The 16,542-nt window shown below is 35.7% G+C and overlaps 1 protein-coding gene across 2 annotated transcripts in view; it reads right to left on the bottom strand.

Moving 5' to 3' along the window:
• Window positions 1-16,542, bottom strand: part of neurl4 (neuralized E3 ubiquitin protein ligase 4) — a 53,263-nt gene that overhangs the window by 2,062 nt on the left and 34,659 nt on the right. The window contains exons 17-28 of one of the 2 annotated variants that reach the window (XM_056469637.1): window positions 15,975-16,120; window positions 15,662-15,880; window positions 14,209-14,307; window positions 13,969-14,121; window positions 12,221-12,385; window positions 11,980-12,138; window positions 11,644-11,823; window positions 8,195-8,288; window positions 8,009-8,116; window positions 3,764-3,908; window positions 3,546-3,658; window positions 1,429-1,591 (exon numbers count right to left, since the gene is read on the bottom strand). In XM_056469637.1, coding sequence (XP_056325612.1) covers window positions 1,429-1,591; window positions 3,546-3,658; window positions 3,764-3,908; window positions 8,009-8,116; window positions 8,195-8,288; window positions 11,644-11,823; window positions 11,980-12,138; window positions 12,221-12,385; window positions 13,969-14,121; window positions 14,209-14,307; window positions 15,662-15,880; window positions 15,975-16,120 — 1,744 coding nt within the window. The remainder of the gene's footprint in view (window positions 1-1,428; window positions 1,592-3,545; window positions 3,659-3,763; window positions 3,909-8,008; window positions 8,117-8,194; window positions 8,289-11,643; window positions 11,824-11,979; window positions 12,139-12,220; window positions 12,386-13,968; window positions 14,122-14,208; window positions 14,308-15,661; window positions 15,881-15,974; window positions 16,121-16,542) is intronic. The other variant, XM_056469638.1, reaches the window with a different exon arrangement.

Raw genomic sequence — 16,542 nt, 5'->3', positions numbered from 1 at the left:
TTCCCAAAAAAAAGTTGTGTTTTTGTTAGCAGGAAGTTGCTAGGCAACAGAGACACGCATATTTCAAGTCATCAAAGGGAAATATTGAATATTTAAATATTTAAAGAGAAAAAGTAGCAGACACTGATTCTCATTTTGACCGATATGGTGGTCATAGGTAGAAATAATCTTTTGGGTTTTGTAATTTTAATAAAATAACAATGTTAGAAGGAAATATACACATACTTAGTAAAAGTCAGGGAATTTTAGATATGTGTGTTTTTTTTCAACAAAGTTTCTTAATTGCAAAAATTAAAAAGTCAAAACGACTGCCTTGGTAGTTCTCTTCTGTAGTTACAGCCTGTAATAAGACTGATGAAAAGATAAAAGTTTCTTTGTTCTACGTCACTATGGCTAGGAACTATACTCTCAATCCGACAAAATAATCAAGAAACTTTGCTGCCGTACCATGGCTACAGACGGTGCAGCCTTCAGAAGGTTACGCATCGCCTGGAAATAGTTTGCAACTACTGTAGGTAACTAAATACAGTAACAGCACTGCGTAATATGATAGCATGTGTTTTTTTTCAACTTTTTTTCTAAATATTTTCTTTTATGTTTAAAAGAAGAAAGAAACTCTTCTGGGAATCACTTGCGGGTGAGTAAATTTTAATTTTTGGGCAAAATATGCCTTTAAGCAATTGAATGCATTCAGCCGATCTCCGAGTCTTTTTCTAACACTTTTAGCTTAGCTTAGCATAATTCATTGAATCAGATTAGACCATTAGCATCTCTGCTAATGCATTGTTTCCATAATTGTCCCTGTTTAAAGCTTGAGTCTTTAGTAGGTACATCCTGTACTAAGACTGATGGAATATTAATAGTTTCTTTTCTCTATACTCTCGTTCTGACACAATAATCAAGTAACTTTTCTGCTGTACCATGGCTTCAGTGTAAATACACAATGCCTGATAACAGATCCATAGAATTACTGTGGGAAACTAAATAACAGTGCTGCATAATATCATGGCATCTGTTGTTTTTCCTAAGGTATTCAGATTTCTTCAAAATATCTTCTTTTGTGTTCAACAGAAGGAAAAAAAACTCTTGGGAACCACTTGTGGGTGAGTTCATTTTCATTTTTGGGCAAAATATGCCTTAAAGCAGTTGAATGACAAACTTGAAGTTAGAAAATGTTTGATCAAGATGTTAACTAACAGTATACTGCTGCTTATTTTCCCCCTAAACAAACAATAAAAAAGACACATTGCTAAAATTCAGTCTGAAAACACAGAGCAACAGACCACATACTAGATTGGCAGAATTTGATTTGATAATAACATTACGCTACACAACAATTCCATTTTTGTAAAAATCAACATTTTTTTTCGTTATAATGTTCCAAAGATGTTTAAATGCCCTCAGGAAGTCTGCTGACTGTGGACTCACTGCACTTTCGGAGCGAAGACCTCAAGGCCGGAATAGCGCATGGTTGGTGAGAGCTGCACTCTGGGAACGTCTCTCTCTGGAGCGCTGTTCTCCTCCGGCTCTCCGTAGCTGCCATGACCCTCTGTCTTCACCGAGGATGACGAGAAAATACAGGACGATTCTGCTGAGGAGAAACAGAGAAGCTGATCTTAATTCACACATTTATGCATTTCAGAAGCAGATATTTTGCCTTTTCATCGTTAGAGATGAACTGGATAAAAAATATTAAGCCTAAAAATAAAAAGAAGTTGTTTTAACCGACTGGATACCAGAAACTAAAGTGAATGAGGATATTTATAGTACTAATGAGACTTATTTATATCGTTTTATGTAAGGAGATGTTTGCTAGTGTAAATCAATTGTACATAAGAATATCAGGTTAAGTGTCATGTTAAGGTGTCATTTTTACAGTGTAACTCTTCATTTAACTACTAAGTAAGATGAAGTAGGTGGTTAGGTTAAGGATTAGTTTCATGTAATTTTGCTTAATTAATTGTAATCACTATAGTAAGTACATGGAACATGTGTAACAAGGATACCACACAGAAATGTTAAAAATGATTTACAGTATACTAATATACATCAATATACATGATGACATACATAACATAAATAGTGACATCTTGTTTTCAATACAGATGTTTCAACTTATATAAATCAACATAAATATCGTGATAACAAAATGCATATATAGATTTATTAATCATTAATTTTATGTAGAATAAGGATATTTATAAATATTTTTACTTTAGAGCTAGTATAAATAAACATTACAGATTATTAATACTTTGATCAACATCAATATAGTCATATTTATACAATAAACATTCAATTATTATATTATGTTATTTTATACTCTCATCTAAAATAGTATAATATAATAACTTAATGTTTATTGTATTTAATTGTATGAATATGAATATATTAGGTCAATTTTTTCAGATCAATTTTTTCAGATACTTTCCCTACCATGTGTGGAGTCACGTGACCCCACTCTGTTAAGGCTAATTTATACTTATTATGAGTTATACTTATTATATTATTCTTATTTTATACTCCTGCCAAGCGTACAGTCCACCGCAGTCTTAGCATTCCCATGCACCTCTCATAATAATGTAACTACATGTCACAATGACACGTAGCACAAGCTTGTGATTGGTCAGTTTGGTAGCAGTGACCAGGGTGGGTGGCCGGATAGCCGCGTTTAGGCAATGTGTATTTTAATTTCAGTTGTTTATTGCTGATGTTCAATAAATAATCATAGATGTTAGATAGTGTGTGTTTACTTCAGTTATTTTAAAATCTAGCAATGCATCCAACATTCAAAAATCTCTCACTTGTAATATGTGGGCATATTTACTGTACTAAATTGTCAGTGAACTATGAGGGCAAAAATATAAATAAATAAATAAATAAATAAATATAATTGTTCATTAATTGTAATCAAATTAAAATGTTCAATCAATCAAGATTTAGATTTTAGGCCTAATCGCCCAGCCCTAATATATACTGTTGAAGTGAGAATTATTAGCACCCCTGAATTATTTTTTTCCCCAATTTCTGTTTAACTGAGAGAAGATTTTTTCAACACATTTCTAAACATAATAGTTTTAATAACTCATTTCTAATAACTGATTTCTTTGATCTTTGCCATGATGACAGTAAATAATATTTTTCAAGACACTTCTATACAGCTTAAAGTGACATTTAAAAGCTTAACTAGGTTAATTAGGTTAACTAGGCAGGTTAGGTTTGTCTGAACACTATCGAAAAAAAATATATAATAATTTTGACCTTACAATGTTTTTTTTTATTTAAAACTGCTTTTATTCTAGCTGAAATAAAACAAATAAGACTTTTTCCAGAAGAAAAAATATTATCAGACATACTGTGAAAATTTCCTTGCTCTGTTAAAGATCATCCGGAAAATATTTAAAAAAAGAAAAAAAATTCAAAGGGGGGCTAATAATTCTGACTTCAACTATATAAACATTTAACAGTAAGTGTTTAACCATTTCAAACAATACCCAATAACTGTTAATAAATAAAATCAGAATTATTTTTAAGTAAGTGCTAACCTGACAAGAGTTGGTTGTGGTCCAGGGTGCGTCTAAGGGAACCTACACTCGTGCCATGATACGCAATGTGCCACTTCTTGAAGGCATTGGAGACTTCACAGTGGGTCTTGATCCTGATTAAATACAGACAAGACCTCTTAATAAGAATAAAATACCACTAATAAATAATCTTCACATTCTAACAGCTTAAATACAGAAAAAACTTAAAAGAAACTGACTGGAGTGCAAAGCGGCACCAGCCGAATGGTAAAGCGTAGTCTCTGGGGGGCTCTCCTCGCTTGTAATAGGCCTCATCACCCCTTAATTTATGACAGGACTCACAGTAACACAGGTTGTACTTGGCATCCTCGTTAAAGTAACCATCTGGAAAAAAAGAAAGAAAAAGAGCAAGACGGTCAGTGTGTAACAGGTTGGCATTCACTCTCTGTCTGTGTACACAAAGATTGACTGTTAAATTCAACTAAAGTGAAAATGAATGTTTTTTTGGGTGTTAGTGTCAATAAGTCTTAGGCATAGTTCATCCAAAATTAACCATTTACTCGCACTTCACTTGTCACAGACCTGCTTGAGGTTTTTTTTTCTTCTGTTGAACACAAAAGAAGTTATTTTGAAAAATGTTGAAAACTATTGACTTCCATAGTGTTTGTTTTTCCTACTATGGGCATCAATGGTTACTAGTTTATAACATTCTTCAAAATTGTAACGTAGATAAAAAGATTATCTTACTCAGTTATTCTACTTGTACGTTTTTTTATTTAATATGAAATATTTGAACTAGGGATGCTCAAAATAACGGTTAACTGAAATGCTGCGTTTGTAACCGATTAATATCAGTTAAACCATTAAAAATATTTTTTTTATATTTTTAAAGTTTGTCTGCATAAAGGGCCGATCACCGAAGGCGTTTTTTGCGTTGAGAAGGGCATTTTTTGAATGGTTTACTAACACCGAGTGTTTTGCGTGCTGCTTATGCGCCCTGCACGCCTCACGTTACGCTGTGTGCTCGCGGTTGAAATAAAACTCAACCCTGAGTGCAAAAGTGCGTTACGTCAGTCGCGTCTTTTACATTCTTCAAACAAATGAAAGCAGAGCAGGGTTTCTGTTGAGGTGCCTGCAGTGTTTGTGTTGTCAGGACGACGGAGAACTTTTAATGATGGAGGAGAGACTTGTGGTCGCAGTTTAATGTTATCCAAAGCTATATTACTTTACAAATCTTGAGTATCACAATGTTATTATATATTACAATTATAACAACATGGACAGCAACACTCGCGCACAATAGACCAGCTGATTCAGTCGTTTCCTATAGTGACATAAAAAAGAGCACCGCTTCTTTTTTCTTGTCAACATAAAAGGCAGTGTGGTGCGCCCCGCATTTTTGGAACGGAAAAGCGTGATCAGCCCCTGATGTGCAACAAATATTTATTAACTTGCAGGATGGTAACACGTGCCTAAAGACGTATTTTATCAAAGAAGCAAAGTAAAAGAATGATATTTCTGGTCACAGTTTGACACAGATGAGTTGACATAAACCAGCTCTGATGCTGATCGCCTCTATGCGGTCTGGAGCCGCGTCATAAACTTAATAAATAGGCTATTGATGATTTAGTGTCCAACCAACAAACTAACCTTTTTTCCATTTGGAAAATGTATTATTTATAGTTGTTATATAATATAAATTTTTAATATAGCCTACATAATCTACGAATCAAACAAATCCAATGATTTTCTTGAATTTTTCATAATAATAACTTCGCACCAAATCATTTTATAGCTTATAAAACATGAATGCAAATGTATGCAATATCATATGTAAACAACAAAATTGTTATATGCTATAGTAGCCTATACTTTACAAAAAGTCAACATTCAGTACAAGCCCTAAGGTTGAAATGCACTGGCAGCGCGCACACATGAACCGCAAGTGAGACGGAGGAAATAAGTAATTATGACATTATTTTTTAACTAATGACTTCTATTAAAATGTTTAAAAGGGTTTTGTGACATAATAATAATAACAACGAAGCATTAATTAAATGCATATTTTCAGTGGAGCGATCGATTTAATAGCCTGATATTTTTATTTGACGAAAGAAAATAAACATGATTGGAAAAAACAGCCTATGCCGGTTCTTAAAAAGGATTCAGTCAGTGTTTTCGTTTTGTAATCTAAATTTGTCATTTAAGTGAAAAATATCTAGGGCAGAACTGTTATTTTATGAATTTTATTTAGTTTATTATTTTTTCTATGCTGTTGGAAACACTGCAGGTGCGTGAAGATGTTCTGTTATGTTCTGTAAGCTGTTCGCATGTTAAAATAAATCAGTATTTTAAAATATTTAATGTGTCACAAAATAGACGTACATTATTTTAAAATTAAATAATATTTTAATATGGGCGACGCAGTGGCGCAGTGGGTAGAGCTGTCGCCTCACAGCAATAGGATCGCTGGTTCGAGCCTCGGCTGGGTCAGTTAGCGTTTCCTCCTCGTGCTCCGATTTCTCCCACAGTCCAAAGACATGCGGTACAGGTGAATTGGTTAAGCTAAATTGTCTGTAGTGTATGAGTGTGAATAAGTGTGTATGGGTTGCCAGAGATGGGTTGCAATTGGAAGGGCATCCGCTGCGTAAAACGTGCTGGATAAGTTGGTGGTTCATTCCGCTGTGGCGACCCCAGATTAATAAAGGGACTAAGCCGAAAAGAAAATGAATGAATGAATATTTTAATATTTCTCTGTTAACGGTTAATATTCGGTTAACGTGCTGCAGTTGTCGGTTGGTAAAATAAACTGAAATGAGCATCCCTAATTTGAACTCAATTTAAATTTTTGTTTCAAAATTTATTACGCAACATAAAACGCTCATAAAAATAGTTGGAAAGAAACACCATTGGGAAAAAAATACTGACTTCCATAGTGTTTGTTTTTCCAACTATGAGCATCAATGGCTACCGGTTTCTAACATTCTTCAAAATATCTTCTTTTTTGCTCAACAGAAATAAGAACTCATAAAGTTTTAGAAGCACTTGAGGGTGAGAAAGTAGTGAGGTAATTTAAATTTTTGAGTGAAAGATCTCTTGAAATTTACCTATACTCTACTGTGCCCCAAAACAGTGACATAATTCACATTCAGAAGATATAAGCATTGTGTGGTTTCTCATTTATTGTAGTATCAGAAGCATCCTGCACCCTTAGAGACACTAAATTCTGAAATCGGTCACTTATTCGTAAGCTACTGATTGTTAATTCTGGGGGTACACATATGACTTGCAAATATAGGAAAGTAATAACGAGTAGCCAAAACAGTGTATGTGTTAAATAGTCATAGCAATAAACCGAGGAACCCCAAAGAGCCATAATGCTGAAACAGCTGGCTGGAAGATCCTACACAAACACACACACAGCATACAGGCAACTAGGAAATTCACAGTTAAGGCTATTACAGTCTTTTATATAGTGAATGGAACATAGTCACTCTTAAGAGGATTAAGAGAAATACTGTAAAAAAAGATTTCCACTGGTGTGAATGGAGTCTTCGAGGTAATGTTTCATGGTAATGTCATATGAACACACGGTCTGATTCAGAGATCAGATGCGATAGTACAGAAGAGAACAAGTTGCAAAGACCACAAAAAATATCAGTCCCACCTGATTTCTACTACTGCAAATCATATTTATGTGCAAAACTGCAGTATCGCACAAAACATTTGAAAATAAAGCAGCGTTTCTTTCTTTACCAAACCTTCAATGTTACCCCTTTCACACTAGACTACCATCAAAGGGGTTGTAACATAGAAAAAAGGTTATTCTTCTCAGTTGTACACAAGATTTTAATGTGCATTTTCAAAAATGATGCGCATCTTGGCAATTCCATTAAGCATTTTTATGCGATAGTTTAAAATGCTCTTAAAATAGTTGAATGGAAACAGCTACTGAACACTGCATTTTAAAACAAAGAAATCTTCAGTCAGGCACATTTCAGTTTTAGACTGTGGCTGTCATGAATCAGATTAATTAAAGGGATAGTTCACCCAGAAATAAATGTTTATTTACTATTTACTTGCCCTCAAGTAGTTTCAATCCTTATTTAGTTTCTGTTGAACACAAAAGAAGATGAGAATGCTAGAAACTTGTAACCATTGACTACTATAGTAGGAAAAACACACACTATGAAAGCCAAGAGATACATGTTAAACATTTTTCAAAACATCATCTGTGTGTTCAACAGAAGAAAGAAACTCAAACATGTTTGTGACAAGTAAAGGCTGAGTAAACGATGAAAGTTTTCGGTTTTAGATGAAAATAAGGTCATGTCAGAGCTGTTTTTTATAAAGGGGAGGGTCTACTTGATAAGTCCCGCCCTGCCTTCATGTTATAGTTCAAATGATGTCACACATGGAACAAAGCAGCAAACTCATGGCACTTCAGGGGACCTTTAAATGTGTGAAGTGTAATGTGGTTCTACCAGGCAGTGTGAGCAGGTCTTTGAATCTGGAGCACAGCGCTTGATACTCGCAGGTCTTATTAGGGTTGACCTCGGGAGGAGGCGTCCAGCAGACACTCTCCTTTATACCTGCCACAAACAGAGCAAAAGTGTGAAGCAGAGCTCCATTAACTGCACTGTATGAATTAAGGTCAGAATGTGACGCACCGTCCACCATATCAGCCTTCTCCATGTCCCCTTGACAGCGCAGGTCTCCTCGCTCACCGCCAACCACCGGCACATGATTCGCCACGATAGTCACCTGACAATACAACAATAATCAGCTAAACTTTGAAAGATAAAAACATTTATACAATAACATAATAGAATAATAATGATACCAGCTATTACTGTAAACATTAATCATTATATTAATAATTACAACTAGAACATGTTTAATGAAACATTTTATGATGAGGAATATATGGAGGAATATAAATTCTTGCATCTTTTCTAAAGTCAAATTTAAGCACTTTTCAAGCATTTTCCAGGTGCGTTTTCAAACTTTTCCAGCACTTTATACATTTACATACTTCAATACATTATATCAGATGCTATTTAGTATTCCATAGCAGTGGTCCCCAACATTTTTATCACCGTGGACCGGTCAACACTTGACCATTTTATCGTGGCCCGGGGGAGGGGCATTAACCATCAACCGTTTTCTCAGAGGAAGACAAGCTGACAAAACATTGCTGCAACTCTGATACAAGTTTTATTTATGGAGAAAATTAAATGCACTGCAGTGTTTGTCTGAGACAGTCTACCGAAATGTGTATATTCCATACAAAATATGAATCTGATTGGTCAGTTCTTGTCACGTGACTCACGGCGCTTGCAGCATTCTGGAGAAGTTTTCAACTGAGTGCGGCTGGAAGGCACATCGCATCGCTCCAAATGTGCGTGCAAAAGCTGCGTGCCTCCATTGGAAAAAAAAAAACTAAAAGGCCTCCGTCATTTGGAATCTCCAGCAGTTGATCTTCTGATCTTCACCTGATTTGTTGACAAATGGGTTGCAAATCCATTCCTTAGCAGTTTATAGGTCCTTCACTGAGCTTTTTCCCCTTAGCAAAGAAACTTTCCAAAGACGTCTGTTTCTTACTTCATTTTGCTACCTTGTGGGTTAAATTTTGGCGCTCAAGTGACTGAGATTTAACGAGAGAATACGGTCATTTTTCAAAATAAAGCATCGTTCAGACCTAGATAATAAATAAAATGGAAATAATTAATGATTTCTTGTGCAGCCCGGTACTAATTGATTCACAGACTGGTACCAGTCCGTGGCCTGGTGGTTCTATTATTGGATCTCACTGCTGCTTTTGATACAGTCGATCATGACATTGATCGGCTTAGAGAACACGCTGGTATCCAGGGTTTAGCCTTGGACTGGTTCTCTTTATATTTGAAGGATAGAACTATATCAGTCAGTTTGGGCAACTCGTGTTCTGTCGTTCAATTCATGTGTGAATTCATGCTCAATACTGGGTCCGCTTTTGTTTTCCATTTACTTCCGTAGGGAAGAATTTTTTAAAAACATGGCATAAATTACCATCTATATGTTGATGACTCTCAAATCTACTTCCCCATAAAATCTGGTGATCAATCCACCTTTCAGGGTTTGTTAAATTGTTTGGCTGATTTGAAAGGTTGCTTAGCGAATAACTTTTTCCAACTGAATAAGGACAAGTGTGAATTGATTTAGGGTTCAGATTCTAATGGCAATCTGTCATTGCTTGCTGGAAAAATACATTCCTCTGTAAAAAGTCTTGGTGTTATCTTTGACTCTGAGCTTAAAATTGATCACCAAATTAATTCGGTTGTCAAAAACAGTTTTTTCTATTTTAGATATATTAGCCAAGCTGAAGTCTGTCCTCTCTTTCAGTGATTTGGAGAAGGATGTTCATGCCTTCATCTCTTTTCGTATGGATTATTGCAATGCATTGTATCTAGGTGTGAGTCAGGCCTCTCTCTCACGACTGCAGCTGGTCCAGAACGAAGCTGCCAGGCTTTTAACAGGCACATTACACCTGTACTGGTTTCCCTACTCTGGCTACCAATCCAGTTTAGAATTCAGTACAAATTACTGGTGTATGTTTTTAAATCCCTCCATGGCCTGGCCCCTGAGTATATTTCTGAGCTAATTAATATACACCAATCTCTTCGCTCTAAGGATCAACTCTATTTGACAATTCCTCGATCACGCTTGAAATGTCGAGGTGATAGAGTTTTTTCAGTAGCATCTCCCAGTTTTTGGAACGATCTTTCACTCTCTATAAGAACATTTCTAACTTTTGAGCCTTTTCAGAGGTCACTGAAAACACACTTATCATCTTTAGCTTTTAATCATGTGTTGTGAGTTTATGTACTTTGGTTCCTTGTATGTTTGCAGGTATTATGTGTTTTATGTACAGCACTTTGGTAGCCATTGTGGTTGGTTGAAAGTGCTCTAGAAATAAATTGAGTTGAGTTGAGGACCACTGTTCTATAGTATTCCAAGAATTTGTTGATGCCATGTTTACCCCAAGCCCAACAATGAACTAGCGTCATTTACTCTCTTTATTATTATTTTTATTTAAATACAGTAGATATTTGTTTTTAACTTTTTAGAAAGATCATTTTTTATGAAACCAACACAATTAGATTTTCAAGCAGTTTCAAACATTTGATCAAAAATCTAACTACTCTTCAAATCTAAAGACAGTAGATTAAAATTCAAGCATTTCCAGTACACATATGAAAGAGATATTAAATGGAAATACATAAAAGTAAAATTACACAAAAACATTGAGTGAAAATATTGAAAGGGTATAAGATTAATTTATAATAATAAATACAATTTTTATTTAAATTCACTTTTTGTGATGAGGCCTTTGAAAAAGTTGGAAAAATAATAAATAATAATAATAATATAATAAATATATATATATATATATATATATATATATATATATATATATATATATATATATATATATATATATATATAAAGTAACAGTGAATAAAAATAATGCAAAATTGATTACATTTAATAATGTTAATAATAATAATAATAATAATAATAATAATAATAATAATAATAATAATAACAACTCAATTTTCTAATGTAAAATTTACAGTTGAAGTCAGAATTATTAGCTCCTGTTTGATTTTCTTTTAAAATATTTCTTAAATGATGTTTAACAGAGCAAGGAAATTTTCACAGTATGTCTAATAATATTTTTTCTTCTGGAGAAAGTCTTATTTGTTTTATTTCGGCTAGAATAATTTTTTTTTTTAACATTTTAAGGTCAAAATTATTAGCCCCTTTAAGCTATATTTTTTCTCGATAGTCTACAGAACAAACCATTGTTATACAATAACTTGAGTAATTACCCTAGCCTGCCTAGCCTTTAAATGTCACTTTAAGCTGTATAGAAGAATATCTAGTAAAATATTATTTACTATCATCATGGCAAAGATAAAAGAAACCAGTTATTAGAGATGAGTTAAACAAAATATTTCCGTTAAACAGAAATTGGGGGAAAAAATAAACAGGCGGGATAATAATTCAGGGGGGCTGATAATTCTGACTTCAGCTGTATGTTTAGTTCTAGGAAATTTCATTTAAAGGTTCTGACCTGTTCACACTGGCCGTAAAGGTCAATGAGGGGGTAACAGGGGCTCGGGATGTCCTGTGCCGCTACACCCTGATCCATACCATTCACAAACAAATGGAGACAACCACTACTGTCCACCAACAGTCCCAACACTGTCCCTTCAGGACATGTATCCAGGTTAGGACCATAGTTCTCACAAATCTGACAAAAATGGACAGAGAATTAGGCTAAGAATGACAATAATAAGAAGAAAACAGTTCATCGGGTACACAAACACGAGAAAAAGGGCAAGCTGAAAATAGAATGAAAAACCTCAAGAAAAAAAAGAACTGGTGCGTGATTCAGAAAGCACATCACCTTGAGTGAGTTGTGGAAAACAGAGTCTCGTTGCAGTAGCCAGACTGAGCGTTTAAGGCAGCAGGCCGTGGAAGGAAAGTTGAGTCTGTCTGGCGAATGACCAATCACACCGAGGGAAAGAGACGAAGTCCATGAGGGATTCAAGCGGTCAATCTGAAACTGAGCAACAAGAGGAGACAGGTTTAAGCATCGCATGGATACAGGTTTTGATGTGCAGTAAGACTCTTAGGCAGAAACACACCTGGAAAAGCTGCTGGCGGGGCAGAGCTTGAGCTGTGACCAGAAGCCCCTGGTTGTAGCTGGACACCCGTGCGGCCGTCAGATTCTGATTGGACAGCTGGATATTCTTCCCATGATTCTCCAAAAATGTCATGACCGTGGGCACCAGCGGAGGCTCATTCTCACACTGAGTGGAAATAAACAAATACAGATTAAACCTCAGATGAAAGCCTCAACAAAATGTTCATGTTTGTTGAACATCAATTAAGACAATGTTAGCATCTGTTAGCTTTAAATGTAACAGCTAATTATGAGCTTATTTCATGTAACTTCATTTTCTGGGTTTAAATCTACATCAGGGTGGCATCAGAGGTTGTGAAGTGAAAAATCCTTTAAGCACTTTTAAATGCTGCGTCTGTGTCTCATTATTATTTATAAAAAAAGAGTTTTTTTTTAATCCTGTGAGAAGATACTGCTGAATTTTTTTGTTATGCTGTTGGTATTGTCAAAAGTACTGACTTCTCTACCAATCGTTACTAAAAAAATGCAGAAATGTGACTAGCAGTGACTATTTACTGTTTCTTTTAGAGTGCGGCTGAGGCTTCAACTCTGCCGATTGGCCATCATGTTCACGCGATCAACAGATATGACTGTGATTGGCTACAGTGATCATCATTTACACCTTTCCCTGAGCTTTTACACAGATACACAGACATTGGAGCATTTGAAAGCCATGTCTATCAGCTGATCCTGCTGGAATGCAGCATTGTAGGAGCTAATATACTGTATAACGTTTTACACTAATACCAAGCTAACTAGTTTTTTTGTTTGTCATCGTCTTCTGTGGTAAACAAACTGTGGTAAGTGGTTCCAGCCAGTTGCGGCTTCTCCCGGAACTTCTGCTACAAATGCATGTCACTTCAAGTCAGGGATTTAAGATCCTAATTAAAAATGTCCAATATATTTGCTACAAAAACACTTTGATCTACTCATAAGACATGTGTTAACCTCCTGGAGGTGTATGAGTTACTTTTACCGAAGAGTTCTGCGCTTTTAGAAGATTTAAAGTAATGCCTCGTTCACACTAGCAGCGACTTTGTAGCTGCCTGTCACTCTGGGTGGCGATCTGCTGCAAACGCAGGTCTGTGTCGGTCTTCAGCACAGAAAATGCAACCAGCCTGTGCAGAAGCTGAGAGAGGATCACATTAGCTCTATTGGTGCTCCTATTGGCTGTCGCTCAAGAAAGTTGCTCCACATTTGCATAAAGTCAAAGGATTCTCAATGTTGCGTTGCTTATCTGGTCGCCATTGGTAGATGTCGCTCACGTAGACGGAGGTCGCCGGAAGTCGCTTACTCTCCGTTGAATGAACGGTCACTTGTTGCTTTGCCACTATCCAACACCATTATACAGCATGCATAAAAGTGTCAAGATAAAATATTGAACTTTTCTGACTGTCATATACACCAGAGATGGCTTGAGGGTGAGTAAATTGGGGGATAATTTTCATTTTAGGATGAAGTATTCCTTTAAAAACTCATTAAATATAAAGACTTTCATTTCATTGCGTTTACATAAGTTGGCTTGGGCCACTGATAGATGAGTTGCACAATCCCCTCTTTCCTTCTTTGCCCTGGAACAGCTCCCATACCTTTCGCTCACATCTTTTCACACCCATTTAAGTTAGACTTGAACTGAAAGAAGGAAGGTTTCATGACCCTTTAAAATACAACTGATACAAACTTCAAAATGTGCTGTTGTAAGCAGCGCACCTCTCTTACAGGAGTGCAGTCCTCCTCTCCTTCGCTGCAGCTGTCGGACGAGAGCGAGGGCGCTTTCACACTCTCTGAATCCTCAACTAGCGTTGAACTGACGATGGACACAGCCGTCACCTTTCCATACAGGTCCAATACAGCATATACATTCTGGAACAAGTGGGGAAAAACGTGGGTGAATGGACTGTATGACTGAAAAATTGAACATAGGACATAAGTATAGCATGTTAGAGGTACCTTCGCTACTGCAGTGGCTGCTGGTCCCATATCTTCCCCATCAATGAGAATGTGCATGGTGTCGTCACTGCATCTCTTCACCCCGACACGATTTCCAACCTATAAACAGAACAGAGATGGAAAATGATTACAGGGCTTCACGATTAATCGAAATGAAATTGAAATCACGATTCTGCAAGCTGAATTTTTTATGCACATCTTGTCAGGAAAGGAAGGCTCTGTGATCACTAATAAATCTCAGACTAAGGCCAGAAGGTGCTCTCAAACTGAAACTGCAAATAAGGGACACAAAAGAGACACTATAAGGGACACAAAAGAGACACTGGAAATCAAACAGAGCAGGTTTAATGTGACTAACAAACGCACAACTACATAATCATCTCAAATAATAATTTCAATCACTCGACTGAAGATACAATGCGAGTTTGAATTTAAAAAGTCATTTAATGTGGTATTTTTACATTTTAATGGAAGCAATGAAAACAGCTGTCATATTTCAAAATGATTATCTTCGAATTTAGGATTGTGCCGATTAACTTGAATTTTCTGTGATTTTTTTGCGTAGCTTGTGAGTGAATTATGGCTCTGTGTAGTAAACGCTCTATGTAAAAGCAGGTGCTGGAGATTTACTGCTGATTACAGAGCCGGGTTTACTGCTAGAATGGGCATGAAAACGGTCTTCGATTATTCGTGCAGCTCTAATTCCTTAATTTACGCTTGAGTTACTAAATAGTTTTTGCAAATTATTATTCATTCCATCCCTCATCCTAACCTGAAACTTTTAAAAGCTACAATTTTTACATTTACATAAGACTTCATGACTTGTCATTAATACATACACGCACATACAAACTGCATGGATTCAATGAGTTTTAGAAAGAGAATAGTAGCAAATATGTCCCTTGCATGTAAATTGTTAAAGCAAAAAGCTAAATCAAGGTTCAAATGATAGTTTTAATTTTCAGTTCATTTTTTCTTAATAGAATCTCGAATGGCCAAGATCTTGAGAAAAAGATCTTAAACACCAAGTGAGAATATCAGAATATCAAAGATCATGTGACACTCAGTACTGAAATACCAGTGGTAAAATTCAGCTGTGCCATCACAGGAATAAATTACATAAAAAAAAAAGATTAATGGTACGTTCATATAAAAAAAATAACTAAATTGAATGGTAACTATTTTACTATATATATTAACTATATTATTATATATATTACACAACATAAAATATACTTCTGTTATACACATTCTGCAGTTTCCCTTAAATACTAATGCTCTGTAAAGTCAGATGTTTTCTAATTGTCCAATGCTCTTATCATGCTTTATGTAAGTGATTCCAATGAAATGGTTTCTTTGTGTTTTGACAGATTTAATATGTCCTCTCCTATAAAATTCTAATGATTATTAACCCCTTTAGTTCCTTTCACTGGTGTGAATATGCATTTCGTACCGTGAGGCGATCCAGAGAGCAGCCATAGTTCTGTCTCTGCAGCACTCCATTACGTCTGACCTCAGAGCCAGCCAAGACCCATGTGACCTTCGTCCTGAGCTGAGTAAGTGAAGGCGAGAGTCCGCTGAGAGGGCAGGACGGCAGGTCAGGGGGCTGCAGGGTGGTCAACCCCACATGAAGAGAACCAGACCACCTCTCATCCACCTTGTTAATTTTCACCTGAAAGAACATCAGGCCCATATACTATATTAATACAACATATTTTCTGATTTCACCTTTATAGTTGTGAATTAAAGCATGTCCCGTATCTTACCTCAAACACCTCATCTGTTTTGAGCTCTTTTGCACTAAAGACGATTCCATGGGCATAACCTCCAACCCTCAGCGCTTGGCATCCGTCTCCTAATAACACCACGTTTTTACCATGTTTACTGTGCAGGCGATGAGCTACTCCTGCCACTAGAGAGAAAAAGACATCAAATTTACCACTGACAGCTGGCAAAAATCTTAAAACTAGCTGTAAATGATCTATTTTAGTCATTGTTTTATTAAAACAACAGTAAAAAAAATATCATACCAAGAAACTAACAAAATAAGAGCAATGAAATAAAAATACCAAAGAAGGGGAAGGTCAGACTACATTTGTGTCTAAAATATGTACAAAAGAGAAAGGCAAAACACAACAAAAGGGGCGTCTATTGATCATTTTAAAGCAGTTATCCCAATTTTAAAACAATAGTTTACTTAAACTAAAACTAAAAGTAAAAAAAAGAGCTTAATAGTTTACTAAACTTAAAAGATTCTGTAAATTCAGTCACTCTCAGGCCTTTCAAGATGTAGGTGACTATTTTCCCCTTCAGTAACACTTTAAAGAAATTTAG

The sequence above is a fragment of the Danio aesculapii genome, chromosome 12, assembly GCF_903798145.1.
Source record: "Danio aesculapii chromosome 12, fDanAes4.1, whole genome shotgun sequence".
NCBI lineage: Eukaryota > Metazoa > Chordata > Actinopteri > Cypriniformes > Danionidae > Danio > Danio aesculapii.
The sequence above is the reverse complement of the archived record's forward strand: the minus strand, read 5'-3'. Positions and strand labels throughout refer to the sequence as shown.